Source organism: Rhineura floridana, chromosome 10 (genome assembly GCF_030035675.1).
Source record: "Rhineura floridana isolate rRhiFlo1 chromosome 10, rRhiFlo1.hap2, whole genome shotgun sequence".
NCBI classification, from domain to species: domain Eukaryota; kingdom Metazoa; phylum Chordata; class Lepidosauria; order Squamata; family Rhineuridae; genus Rhineura; species Rhineura floridana.
The window spans coordinates 19,383,829-19,397,579 of NC_084489.1; the positions used below are offsets into that span (position 1 = coordinate 19,383,829).

Here is a 13,751-nt window from a genome sequence, read left to right on the forward strand (position 1 = left end):
TGAGTGATTTGTCTATTATGATAATTGACAAAACATGTTTTTTCCATCCCTCTGTCACATGAAATACACACACCAGTATCTGTAGACATGACAATAAACTAATACTTTTAAATAACAACTTTAAAACAGTTTGGGGGGGGGCTCACTGTGACATCTAGCATGTTATGTGTATGGTTTTTCTACTTCCTAAGTCATTCCAATAAGAGTGGAGTTCACCCCAAATGAGTAAACAAACAAACGAATAAACCCAAGCACAACGTTTCACTAAATAAAGAGAGGAGGGCTGAAACACCACATGGCATTTTATATCTTACCATAGTTGAAGATTATCTCAGTCAGAGTTGTAGAAGACTGAAACAAACATTTTATTATTTTGTTCAGTGCTGTTGGGGTATGTTTGACCCCAGCTGTCAATTAAAGAAAGGGTACTTTAAATATGCCTGTCACTTGTCCACTGGTTTTGGAATCTATTTCCTTATGCTGATCAAGGATGCACCACCTTTGGTGTGAGATTTTTTAGAAAGGGGTTTTATAAGTGTTCTTACCATGGGGAAAAGGCCTAATGAGTGGTAACGGCGTGATATGGCATTTGGCATGGTCTTGTTGCGAAGGTTCTTCAGCTCTTCCTGAGCCTCATGAAGCATTTCCATACACTCTGCATACTTGTCTTCCAGCTCTCGTAACTGCAATGCACAAAGAATGGAAATTATTCCCATGAACCTTGAGCTATTCTAAAGACTACAGATACCACACAAATGAGGAAAAACACTTTTGGGGAAAAAATTATGAATTGTACAGATTTTTAGTTCAATGGTTCCAGCGAATTACTGTTGAAAAGATTGAGATTCCATGGGGTTCTACAAGCTGAATAAATTATGTAACTTGTGTGTACTTGTCTTTGTCTTGCAAAATTTATTCTCCCCTAACAGAGCTCTACAGAGTACAGAAGAGCTATCACTTGATCACAAAGACTGTTCAGGTTTCTGTTGGCTCTTGGGATTTTGTAAGGGCTTGCACACATTTTCAAGCTGTTCTGTGGCAATAAGGACTAGCAGCTTAATTTTAATGAAAAAAGAGAAAACGAAATAAACCAAATGCTGCCCTTACAGGCGATATATGTAACACACAGGCAATATATGTAACACTTGCTTTGGATCTCTCCTAAGGCTACTTTTTCAAAGAGTGAAATCCAGGCATTTATCACAGAATCTTAAGTAGGGCTGAACGATCAGACAAATTTACAGCCAAAAAATATGCAGAGTTAGATGTGCTTATAGGTCACTGACATCTATGGGCTTAGGCATGCTCAACTCTGCATAGAATTGGCCTGTAAGTTCCCCCTATTTTACTTACAATTCTTACAGTGCAATCCCACAAATACTTACTTATATACAAGATCACAGCCTTAGTGTTTCTTTTGATTTGTAAAATCTGTTTATATTGGAGACTATGAGTTCAATGGGGTGAGTTTACCCCTGAAAGACCAGGTCCGCAGCCTTGGGGTTGTACTTGATTCCAGGCTGTCCATGGAGGCTCAGATTTCGGCAGTGAGCCGGGCAGCCTGGTATCAATTACACCTCATACGAAGGCTGCAACCCTACCTTCCTGTTCACCAGCTCCCACGGGTGGTACATGCCCTGGTCACCTCTTGATTGGATTACTGTAATGTGCTCTACGTGGGGTTACCCTTGAAAACGGTCCGGAAACTACAACTTGTACAAAACACGGCGGCTCGACTACTTACAAATAGTTGCCGCCGGGATCACATCACACCAGCGTTGTGCGAACTACACTGGCTTCCAGTTGTTTTCCGGGCCCAATTCAAGGTGTTGCTATTAACCTTTAAATCCCTATATGGTTCCGGCCCAGTTTATCTAAAGGAACGCCTTCAACGCCACCAATTATGCCGCCCGACACGATCAGCCACACAGGGCCTTCTATCAATCCCGCCGACAAAAACAGCTAGATTGGCGGGAACTAGAGAGAGGGCATTCTCAGTGGCGGCCCCCACCTTCTGGAACTCCCTCCCACAAGACCTACGGCACGCCTCTTCCCTTAATGTATTCCATAAAGCCTTAAAGACCTGGTTCTTTCAACAGGCCTTTGGGATTTCCGGGGAGGGTTAATTGCTATGATTAAAATGCCTCTTACCCTGTCTAGTTTTGCTTTTGCTGTTGTATTATTGTATCATTATGTTTTATTGTATTGTGTTCAACTGTTTACATGTACGTCGCCTAGAGTGGCCATTGGCCAGATAGGCGACACATAAATTAAATTTATTATTATTATTATTATTATTATTATTATTATTATTATTATTATTATTATTATTATTATTATTATTATTATTATTATTCCAAAGAACAGAAGGGTCAAGCTTCAGAGGTCTGCCTGAGGATAGGACTAGCTTAGGCCCACTACAGAATCAAATGTATAGAGTTGCACCAGGATAGTCCACTGCTAAATCTACATTTACACTTAGTTTCTTACCCAAAATGCCATTAAAATTTCTAAATATGAATAACCATCCTGCATATACCAAAGAAGATATTTTAGACTAAGAGTTGAGATGAATACTGCATTTCAGGTGTTAAGTAATTGCTTTCATTGATATAGGTCTGAAATGACATTGTGTGAACCTCTAAAATTTTAATTCGAAAACTACTGCATATATGTTCATCTCTAATTCAGATGATTCAACTGCCAAGAGACCAAACACAATTGGGTTAAAACATTTCAAGGCTATTGCTACTAAACTGAATGTAATTTCCCTGCTCCATAATCGTATCATTATTAAACCGCCATACTCACTTCTGCTGTGAGCTGCCTTTGGGCATCTTTAGCTGCTCCCAGATGTTGAACAAGTTCTTCATTTTCCACTGTACACTGAAAAAAGACAAACATGAAAAGCATAAAAACACAAACAATCCCATGTTTCCTCTTCCCTCAAATATATTTAACAGTTTTTAAAATAAATAAATAAAAAGGACTTAGTAAAAAAAGATAATCAACAAGAAATATTGCATTATGTTAGCTATTTTTCTTATTACTTGAATCTTACAGCTTTTGCCTTTTTCTGCAAATCCACTATCTGAGAGAGAAGATGAGTGATTTCTTCCTGCTGTCGAGCAGCATCTTCAGTTTTTTTGGCTAACTCTTCAGAAATACTGGCAATCTGGATGTTTGCATCTCCTTAAATAATTAAGAAACATTCACTTAAAAAGAAGAATGAGCTTACATGGAAAAACATTTAGCATAGCAATGACTTGCTAAATCAAAATAAGCAAGATGCTTTGATGAATATATCTTTTAAAAATGAAAGAGAGAGAGAGAGAGAGAGAGAGAGAGAGAGAGGCAGACAGACAATGAACACCAACATGAAAAAATCTGGGATTAAGAAGGTTTTCTGGTTGATGCAGAAACTACATGAAATAAATCATGGCCATAAATATTGGTGAAGTAAGCATTACTGTAGCTCCAGAATGGATTTTCGTACAGTTTAGGAGTGGTGTGGGAGAACAAGAACCCAACAATTGTGAAACTGAGGGCCAGTGTGTTTTAGGTGCATCAGTTCTCAACCCAAGTGGTGGGGCTGATAACTTAAAAGTAATACACACCAGCCTCGTAATATTCCTTTCCTTGAATACACAGCAAAATGCTACGGACTCCAAAAGAAGCCTCATTACTCTATCAAAAAGCAAAGGAAGAAGAGAAACATACTGAGCTCCTTCACACAGTCGTTTACAAGTTGCTGTTCTTTCTCTTCATAAGTAATGGTTTCGGTCTTCAGCTGGCAAGCCTGTTCAAAGTATCAAAGAAGGCTAAAATTAAAATTGCGTCAACTTCCTGCTGGGTCTAGCACTGCCATTTTGACTTTAAAAAGGGGAAATCTTTCAACAGCAGGCCACAATTCTAGGACAACAGCAAACAACTCATCTCCTTTCCCCTTTCCTCTGTGAATATAATGAACAATACCTCACCACCACTAGGTGTCATTGCTGATTTTTAAAAAAAGTATATAATGTAAATGTACTGCCTTCAAGTCTATTCCGACTTATGGCGACCCTATGAACAGGGTTTTCATGAGGCTGAGAGGCAGTGAATGGCCCAAGGTCACCCAGTGAGTTTCATGGCTATGTGGGGATTTGAACCCTGGTCTCCCAAATCGTAGTCCAACACCTTAACCACTACGCCACACTGGCTCTCAAAAGTATATAGGCAAGGTTGAAAAATTTAATACCAGATTTAATGGCTGGAGAATGCATTCAGGTGAACTGTTATATTCTAAATGCTCATTATAAAAAACCCAAACACAATACAAAACACAAAAAACCTGGAGTCAATAGGAATATACCTTTGCAATATCCTAAGTAAAGAAAGCTTAAGGGAGGCTGTACTTGTAACTTCCAATGCCCTATATAGTTCTTAATGTTTACAATGTTAATCTTGGGAGTAATGTGTGCTAAATACGTAGTGGGGGAAATGCTGCTTTAAGAACCTGTCACAATCCTGACTTTTCAACATCACTATCAAATGAGTGTTCCTGCTTATATCAGCTCTGGTGAATTACAACCCATCTCTAAATACTATGCTAATTCATAATGTTATAGACAAAATGCTGATCATTCTGGCTCTCGCGGTGGGCAAACTGTATTGAAAAAAATGCACAAGTAGGAACATTTTAATTTTATTATTACATTTATATCGCACCTTTCCTTCAAGGACCTCAGGGTGGAATATAAACACAGCTCTTCCCCTCCCAATTTAATCCTCACAACCACCCTGTGGGGTAGGAGAAACTCAGAGACAGTGACTAGTCCAAGGTCACCCAGTGAGCATCATGGTTGAGTGGGGATTTGAAGTCTGGTCTCTCGGTCCAACACTCTTTAACCACTACCTTACACTGGTTCTCATGACAAACATGACAACTCTTTCCCTGACATGGGATGACAGTTAATTATATACAGTAGGGCCCCACTCATACGGCGGGTTACGTTCCGGACCCCCACCGAAAAGTGAAAACTGCTGAAAAGCAGAACTCGTTGAATAGAATGGCGCGCGACGCCCGAAAACCGCCGTAAAAGCGGAACAAGCGCCGTATGAGTGGGGCTTTAGTCTAATTGTGTCTAATTGAGACCGCCTCATTAGTAAAGCGCCGTAAAGCAGGGCCCTACTGTACTGTACTATACTAAGGAGCCATGCTTTTTTGGTAAAATAAAATAAAATGAGAGGACAGTACTCCATACCTGTGAGTACTATCGTACACAGAAAAAGCCCTGCTGAAGGGAATTCCAAATACGATCAGGCTAGGTCTTTGGTGACCACTGAAAGAGACTCAAATTCCACTACCCTGAACCCTAGTCTTTAGTTTTATCCAAATGTAGGCCTTCAAACACAGAGTGAATCAGCCTTAGGCCTAGTGTACACAAACAGATGAGGTGATAAAACTGTTTCTAGATTCAATATTAGTTCCATTTTTGTGGGGAGAGGGGGACATCTTGGGGCAAGACACCCGCTGAGTGCCCCCTCTTCTCTTTCACTGTCTTTGGGCACAATCCTCAACATCATGCAGGGGTGCTTTTCCTCCCACCACCACCAACTGCTCACAGTCAATGATTGCTGTTGCTCATTCTTGCCAGTATCTCTGTCTCTTGCCACTGGGTCACTTGTTTTCTCCCGAGTGATGATCACAGCAAGGAAGAAAGGAGCACCAGCATTTGCAGCTACTTATTTGTGTTTCCTACTCTGGTCCAAAGCAAAAGAGGGAATGGATGAGTGAGCATGCTCCTCCTCCTCTTCACCCTTGCTGTTAGTTGTCTCATGACAGCATATAAACAGTAGTGAGTGACAGCAGCACTAAGGATAAGGAGCAATTGCTACTTTCCTTTGCCCTCTCCCAGAGACTGGGCCCAGTGCTGCAGAGAAGAAGGCAGATGACAATGGCAGTGATGGCAAGATGGTGGCGCAAAAGAGTACACCGGAAGCCAGCATTGCTTGGACTGTAATGACTGGAAGGGAAGGTCCAAAAGATGTAACCACCACTTTCTATAGGCTGCACTCCAGGAACAATTTTATCATCTCGCCTACTGTTGGGCTAAGTCAGGCTTTAGACAAGGGACACCAGAGCTCAGTAATATTTGCAAACATTCATTAGGGAGAGGGGTTGGGGTGGGAGGGGTATCCACTAGCACAGAATCAGCTGTAGACTACACAAAAATTGTGAAGCTACAGCTTTTTCATCAATCAGCACTGGTTCTCATGGAAAAAGAAAAACAAAATTATGGTAGCTAAAATACTGGGGAATTGTTTTACCTCTGATCTAAGCACAACATTCTCCTCTTCAAGGTCCTTAAGTTTCTTTTGAAGAGAATCTAAATGAAAATAGTTCTGGACAGATGAAGACGACTCATTCCTCTTCAACCTGGTAAGAGGTCCATTAAACACATTTTATTTTTGCTCCCTTTTGTTTATAGTAAAGCAACACAGCACCCTTCCAACAACCAAAGATGTACGAGAGTCAGTATTTTCATAGGTTGTTGGAGAGTTTAAAATAAAAGAAATGTAGTAATTTTTATTTCACCCACTTCTAATGGAGAAGCTGAAGCTACAAAATGTGAAAGAAAACTTTGGCTCTCCATAGGAAATTGCTTGGGAAAGAGTAATCTTATAATTTTATGACTGGTACAAAACATGAAAGAATGAAAGACTACAGCAGCAGGCACAAAAAAAAGGTCAATGGCAAGCAAGGGTTGTAATGCGACCACTACAGTTAGCTGCCTATGACACAAGACTGTTCTCTTTGGTTGCTCAAAAACTGATTGAACTGCTGATCAGCCATTGTCCACATGAGTTTATATAAAGCTGTTGTATTGCTGGACCAAATTCTTCAAATGATTGCATTTGGTTCAAAACTTTAGTTGCTGTTGGGTACAACAAAAGTGAAATGGCTCGCATATTACTGAAATAAGGAAGAACTTGCCTGTCACATAGGTAACAGCTGTGGGCCAATGGGGTATGCCTGCTTTGAACCCCATCTGGGGTTAGGTTTCATAGCTTCATCATGCACTTCCATTTTGCTGCATAGTTTAGTTATATCTTCTATCAGCCAATGGAAGCCCAAAACATTTAATGTAATAGGGGTGTCAAGCTATATGTCAACTGCATTGCATTTTAGCACCCTTTACCAGAATGGTCCAAATGGAGCAGCTAGCTGGAGAATGGTCTCACCGCTGAGCGCTGCTAGGAACACCCACTCATGATAAAGACTAGGAACACCCAATGGTGAGATACTATGTTGTACATGCAAGGTTTTATTCTTTGGTCCTTGAATTAGGAGCTGTGGCATGTAGCCCACCTCTAGTCTGACTGCAGAAACCATGTGATGATGCCAGATGGGGAAGAAGGGTGCAAACTGGATGATACAGCATGACCTATGTTTCCCAGCCCAGACTTACGGAGTTGAACAGATGGATTCCGGCTCACTCTCTTCAGCAGCACTTGTATAAAACTGAAGCAGTTCATCTTTCATGGATAGCTCATGGCGTAACTGAGAAACCTGAACAAATGAAGGGGCAAAGTCTGTCATACATTTTCCAAATGCATTTTGAACAGCAAAAATCCACGTTGCTTGTTGTATGGTTCAGCTAGTCAGTGGATCTACTTTAAACGGGTATAGGAAACTTTCCTGTGTTGCAGAAAAATACAGATAAAAAATTCCAATACCTGTTATGATTAAAGAAGGGTTACTTGTCCACCTCTTTTTCATTTCAAAGTTGCCAATTCATCACTGTAATATCAGTAACTGTAGTTAATTAAATAGTAGTGCACCAACAGAAAACTGCAAAAACTTGACAAATCACACAGGAGGACCACAACCACTTCAAGCAAGATATTATAATATGGCTATACATGTCTATGTAACAGTCAAAGTGCTAGTAGATAAATCTGTTTAAGCTAGAACAGATATAGCAGAGCATGACTACTAGTTTGGTAACCTTGCTTCAAAGGGGTAACTTACATCAATGTTGCATGGCCTGGAAAGGATTCTGGCTAATTCCTGGCTATAGTCCAAAACACTGACTGCAGTTAGAAAGTGGCTTCTGAAGGAATGCCACAGATTTCTGCAAGCGTTATCTCAACAGTTGCTAACAGGTGTGCTCATCTTACCAGACGGACGCTAAAACACAAACCTTGCAAATTAAATATGGGTACTGGAAACCTATACAAGCCTTTTCTCTATTTACATAATAATCTATATTCTAAATTAAGTCTAGAAATATCTATGCAACTAACACTAATAACTTTGTGGTTTTATCAGGAATACCTCCTAGAACTGGGTAAGTAATCCACTGTGGAACTTAATCCTCTTGGTTTTGTTGAAAGTGAGGTCAATTTCACCCGTAAATATTTTTGTCAGCAAGAGGAACAGCCCAATTCATCATTTAAGATGAAGAACTTTGATTTAAACTGATTTTTTTTCTTTTGGCAATTTTTATTCAAAAACAATAGATGGGTCAATGATTTTGGCTATGTACCCTGTGGGACATGAATAGATAAACTAGGATTATGTCATGCCAACCCAGACACAATGTAAGATTATAAATAGTAAGATTATAAGTAGGAACCCATCCTTTTCATGAGGAGGAATGAACTTTAACAGCCATTACCTTATTTTTCTCTTTATCACCATTGCTTCAATTTTCCCTTTTTTGTTGTTAGAGCAAGAATCTCATTTCCTGTAACCATGTTTTAGCGTGAATCCATAAACCCTCAAAGAGCAGATTATATTGGTTTGCTCCTCCCCTAATCCTGCTGCTGCTGTGAGCTAAGCCACAGTTTAGCTTAGCATGTCATCTGAACCTGGGCTCATGGTTAGTCTCACTTCAGAGAAACCAGATGCTATAACCAAGGTTTGTTCTGGAGCAAGACAAACCCCAAGCCCAGGTTTAGGCAACACACTAAACGGAACTATGGCTTAGTTCACAGCAGTGCAGCAGCAGGAAGATGGGAGAAGCAGCCAAGCAGCCATGTCCTCTCTGGGAGCATGCATGCTTGTGCTAAGGCCAGGTTGGATACTGAGACTGCAATTTTGACATGTGCGAATTTCTCAGCTTAATTTACATTTTTATCCCGAGTCCATCTAAAACCTGAAATACAAAATGTATTTAAACTTTTTTTAAAAATCACTTAAAATGCACCCCAGTAGGCAAATCCTTGTTCTCAAATTTGACCTGAACATCCAAGGAAGGGGATATTTCTATGGTGTAGTCACCAAAGATTATTCTTCACAGAGGAAAGAATCTTAATAATCACAATGAGAAACAGGGAAAGAGACAGATCCAAAGCCACTATGTGGAAATATGAAAGCTATTTTATGGCTAGAGTGGCCAAAACTCCTGGTGATTGAGCTGGTAATAGTAGCATATAGTCAGAATGCTTCTTTTTCTAATCCATGCAAAAAAAGAAGAAGTAAATGAAACTTTTAACCATTAAAGCAAAACAATAGACATCAAAATCCTATGACCTCCTCTATACGAAACCAGAATAAGAATTTATTTAATAGTAGCTCGTAGATAATATTTCCAAAGGAGACTGGATTAGGTTCCATTGAGTAATGATACCCCTCATCAAGAGACTTAAAATACTGGAACACAGCACAGACTAGCAGCGTTTGCTACAATGATGCATTTGCTTCTGCTTTTAGAAATGCTAAACGGCTACTGTTCCTCTCCAAGGTAATTCACAGGCATAAGAATCCATTACAATCCACAATTCAGAGACTATGTCTGAAGCAGGTGGATGTATACAGTAAAATGTTGACTCCAGTGCACTCACCTCATTTTCTTTAGTGCCTTAAAATGCATCTTTGTCTCAGTTTTCATAATTTAGTACTACTGGAAAGAGTTGCATGAGGTAGAAGTTAGTAGCAATTATTTGAAGTTGGGAAGGGGAAAGGCTCTGTCCTTGAGACAGAAGGAAAAAGGAGATTTCAGTCGGTTTTAAGATAATACCCAAAAGCATGATGCTACAGGATGAAAAGGAAAGTTACCTTAAAAAAAAAAGTTAAAGGAAGTAGAGATAAAGTTAGATAACTGCACTTCTGATGAAATGCCTGCATCATGAGGATTAAATATGTTAGAGCCTGGTCAAGAGCAATTGAGTAAAAAAAATTCAGTCAGATCCGCATGTTTAACATGGGAAGACAATCAGGAAATATGTGGACTTCAAAGGCAATCTTTACTTGTAAGCCAAGTTCCCATGGAATGCTGAACCATGATCGATATATTAAAAAAATTATAGAAATGTTTATGTACTGCCTTTCAGTCTCATAAGAGCCCCCAAGGCAGTAAAATAAAACACATTCTTGATACAAAAAAGAGAGCAAGAACAGTAGAACGACTATAAAAACAAAAGAAAAAAATAGCCATATATTTTACCATGTAATTAAAACTCATTAAAACTTTGGTGAAATAAAAATGTTTTGACCGCCCACCTAAAAGCCATCAATGTCCAACCTCTCTTAGGGAAGAGTTCCACGACCAAGGTGCTGCAACTGAGAAGGCCTTTTCCGTGCAGCTTCTGCACAAGCCTGAATGAGCATGAGTCAAGTGTTTTGCCCCCTCTTCCTTATACTGCCAAGTCTAGTTTCACTTTTACGAAATCTCTCCTTTGCTAAGCCAGTCCAATAATGAGGTGGAATAAGACAATTGTCTCAGGCTGACAGCACTGGAGGAGATGGATGGAAAACTGGTGCCCCCTGCTTGCCAGATTTTTAGCTTGACTACCCAGCTAAGTGGCCACTCACCCAGTCTTTGCTACCCCGTCCAAGGAAGGGCTAAGGGGCCCTCCTTCAGAGTGAGGTCTTTTGGGCAACATGACCAGCAGAGTCCCTGCTATGGTGACTAGAAAGGCTTTTTAAAATATAAATTTATTTTTTTTGCAGCATCAAAGAAAGCAAGGAAGAGGAAAGGGAGCAGCTGGGGAGAAGAGGAGAAGAGCAGAGCCGCTGCCTGCATCAGGTGGTGCAATCCCTTGTGCCAAGCCTGCAGCCTAGTATTAATTGAAATTGGGGATCCTGCTTTAAGACAAACTCTGACTATAATAAGCCAGCTTCATAACACATAGTTTGAAGAAGGGTTATTATGAAACTGACCAAAGTTTTTATTTCCAATTTCATTGTAATACTAAGTCGAGATTGCTTAAAAGTGAAACTAAACTCTGGTGAAGCCTTCTACTGCATCATATAGAAAGAGAGAGGAGCTTGCAAGCCCAGTGCGTGTCCTGGGCTCATTCAGGCACATTGACATAGTGCTAAATCAAGGTTCAGTGCTACATGTGAATACAGACATTGATGTATAAACAAGTAGAGTCCACAGCATTTTCATTCACTTAAATATTTGCAACTTTGCTAACATCCAACCATTGGTCCCATATTTTTCTTATGAAATGTTCATACTGTGCCACATTATGTACAGTATAAAACTAAAGAAGCAGAACATTTTTCTTACTAGACCATAGGGTAGTGGTTCCCAACCTGTATGACTATGGGACCCCCTTTGTAAGCTCAAAAAATTTCACAACCCCCCTCCCCACGCTAATTGTAATCTTAGTCTCTGTTAATTGAAAAAATGGTGCGTGGCAAAATCATATATCCAAATATCCCTTTCCATTAAAAGCTCCCTGCAGACAGGGAGGTGTTGCTTTCTTTTCTTAATGCAAAGAACCAATCAAATTAATATCCCCCTCCCCCCCCCACACATAGTCAAAGGCCAGCTCCAGACACTCTTGGATCAAACCAATTATATGGATCCATTTCAGTTGGGTTTCAGGCCTGGTTTTGGCACGGAAACAGCCTTGGTCACCCTGTATGATGACCTCTGTCGGGAGAGACACAGGGGGAGTGTGACTCTGTTGATTCTCCTTGATCTCTCAGTGGCTTTGGATACCATCGACCATGGTATCCTTCTGGGAAGACTGGCTGAGTTGGGAGTGGGAGGGACTGCATAGCGGTGGTTCCGCTCCTACTTGGCGGGTCGGCTCCAGAAAGTGTTGCTTGGGGAACACTGCTCGGCACCCTGGACTCTCCAGTATGAGGTTCCACAGGGATCAGTTCTGTCCCCCATGCTGTTCAACATCTACATGAAACCGTTGGGTGCGCTCATCCGGAGCTTTGGAGTGCATTGACATCAGTATGCTGATGTCACGCAGCTCTATTTCTCCATTTCATCTTCTTCAGGTGAGGCTGTCAATGTGCTGAACCGGTGCCTGGCTGCGACGATGAACTGGATGAGTGTTAATAAACTGAGGCTCAATCCAGACAAGACTGAGATGCTGCTAGTGGATGGTTCTTCTGACCAGATGGTGGATGTCCAACCTGTCCTGGATGGAGTTGCACTCCCCCTAAAGGAGCAGGTTCGTAGCTTAGGGGTTCTCCTAGAACCATCTCTGTCACTTGAGGCTCAGGTAGCCTCGGTGGCAAAGAGTGCCTTCTACCAACTTCGGTTGGTGGCCCAGCTACGCCCCTATTTGGGCAGGGATAACCTGGCTTCAGTTGTCCATGCTCTGGTAACCTCCAAGTTAGATTACTGCAATTCCCTCTATGTGGGGCTGCCTTTGAAGACGGTTCGGAAGCTGCAGCTTGTGCAAAATGCAGCGGCCAGATTGGTAACAGGGACCAGACGGTTCAAACATATAAAACTGATTCTGGCCCACTTGCATTGGCTGCCTGTATGTTTCCGAGCTGGATTCAAGGTGCTGGTTTTAACCTATAAAGCCTTACACGGCTTAGGACCACAATACCTGATGGAACACCTCTCCCAATACGAACATACCCATACACTACGCTCAACGTCCAAGGCCCTCCTCCAAGTGCCTACTCTGAGGGAAACTGGCAAGAAGGGAGAGGGCCTTCTCAGTGGTGGCCCCCAAATTACGGAATGATGTTTCTGACGAGGTGCACCTGGCGCCAACACTGTTATCTTTTCGGCACCAGGTCAAGACTTTCCTCTTCTCCCAGGCATTTTAGCATGTGTTTTTAAATTGTTTTTACATTTTTAAAAATTGTGTTTTTAAATTGTTTTTTGTGTTTTAAAATTTGCATATTTGTTCTTAATGTTTTTAATTGCTGTAAACCGCCCACAGAGCTTCGGCTATGGGGCAGTAAATAAATAAATAAATAAATAAATAAATAGTCTGAAGATGTACAGTCCTATCTCCCAACAGTTACAGTATCGGACTAAGATCCAGGTTCAAAACCCCACCCAGCTATGAAGCCACTGGTGACCTTGGGCCAGACACAATCTCTCAGCCTGACCTATCTCACAGGGTCTGTGTAAGGAAAAAATGGAAAGGGGGGAGACCATGTGCACCACCTTAAGCAACTTGGAGAAAAGGTGGGATATAAATGCAATAATTAAATAAATAAATACGTTTCAGCTGCAGTATGTGGACCCCAGCCTCAGCCAACCTGCTGAGCTTTTTTCTTCTTTTTAAAAATATAATCAAGAAGCAGCAATGTGTTGGTGATGAGAATGCTAGATTGTGCACTGCAGACAACAAGGTGCACAGACTGAGGCGAGGGGCTAGTGCTTTTAGGCCTTGGGATGATCATCAGAATGTACCATTGGTCTCACCTGAAAGGTGATCTTCATAGGAATGGGCCATCACTGTGGGAAATAGTTCCACCTATCGTGCGAAGGCAAGAATGTTTTTGAAGTCAAGACTAGGGACGTCATGCCCCTCCCACTCTCCAG

General features: G+C 41.1%; 1 protein-coding gene across 7 annotated transcripts in view; it reads right to left on the reverse strand.

The window, feature by feature from the left end:
- Positions 1 to 13,751, reverse strand: part of TRAK1 (trafficking kinesin protein 1) — a 131,441-nt gene that overhangs the window by 41,142 nt on the left and 76,548 nt on the right. For all 7 annotated transcript variants that reach the window (XM_061587547.1, XM_061587546.1, XM_061587550.1 and 4 more), the window contains 6 exons: positions 7,455 to 7,555; positions 6,313 to 6,421; positions 3,721 to 3,799; positions 3,062 to 3,192; positions 2,812 to 2,886; positions 546 to 683 (listed from right to left, as the gene is read on the reverse strand). In XM_061587547.1, coding sequence (XP_061443531.1) covers positions 546 to 683; positions 2,812 to 2,886; positions 3,062 to 3,192; positions 3,721 to 3,799; positions 6,313 to 6,421; positions 7,455 to 7,555 — 633 coding nt within the window. The remainder of the gene's footprint in view (positions 1 to 545; positions 684 to 2,811; positions 2,887 to 3,061; positions 3,193 to 3,720; positions 3,800 to 6,312; positions 6,422 to 7,454; positions 7,556 to 13,751) is intronic.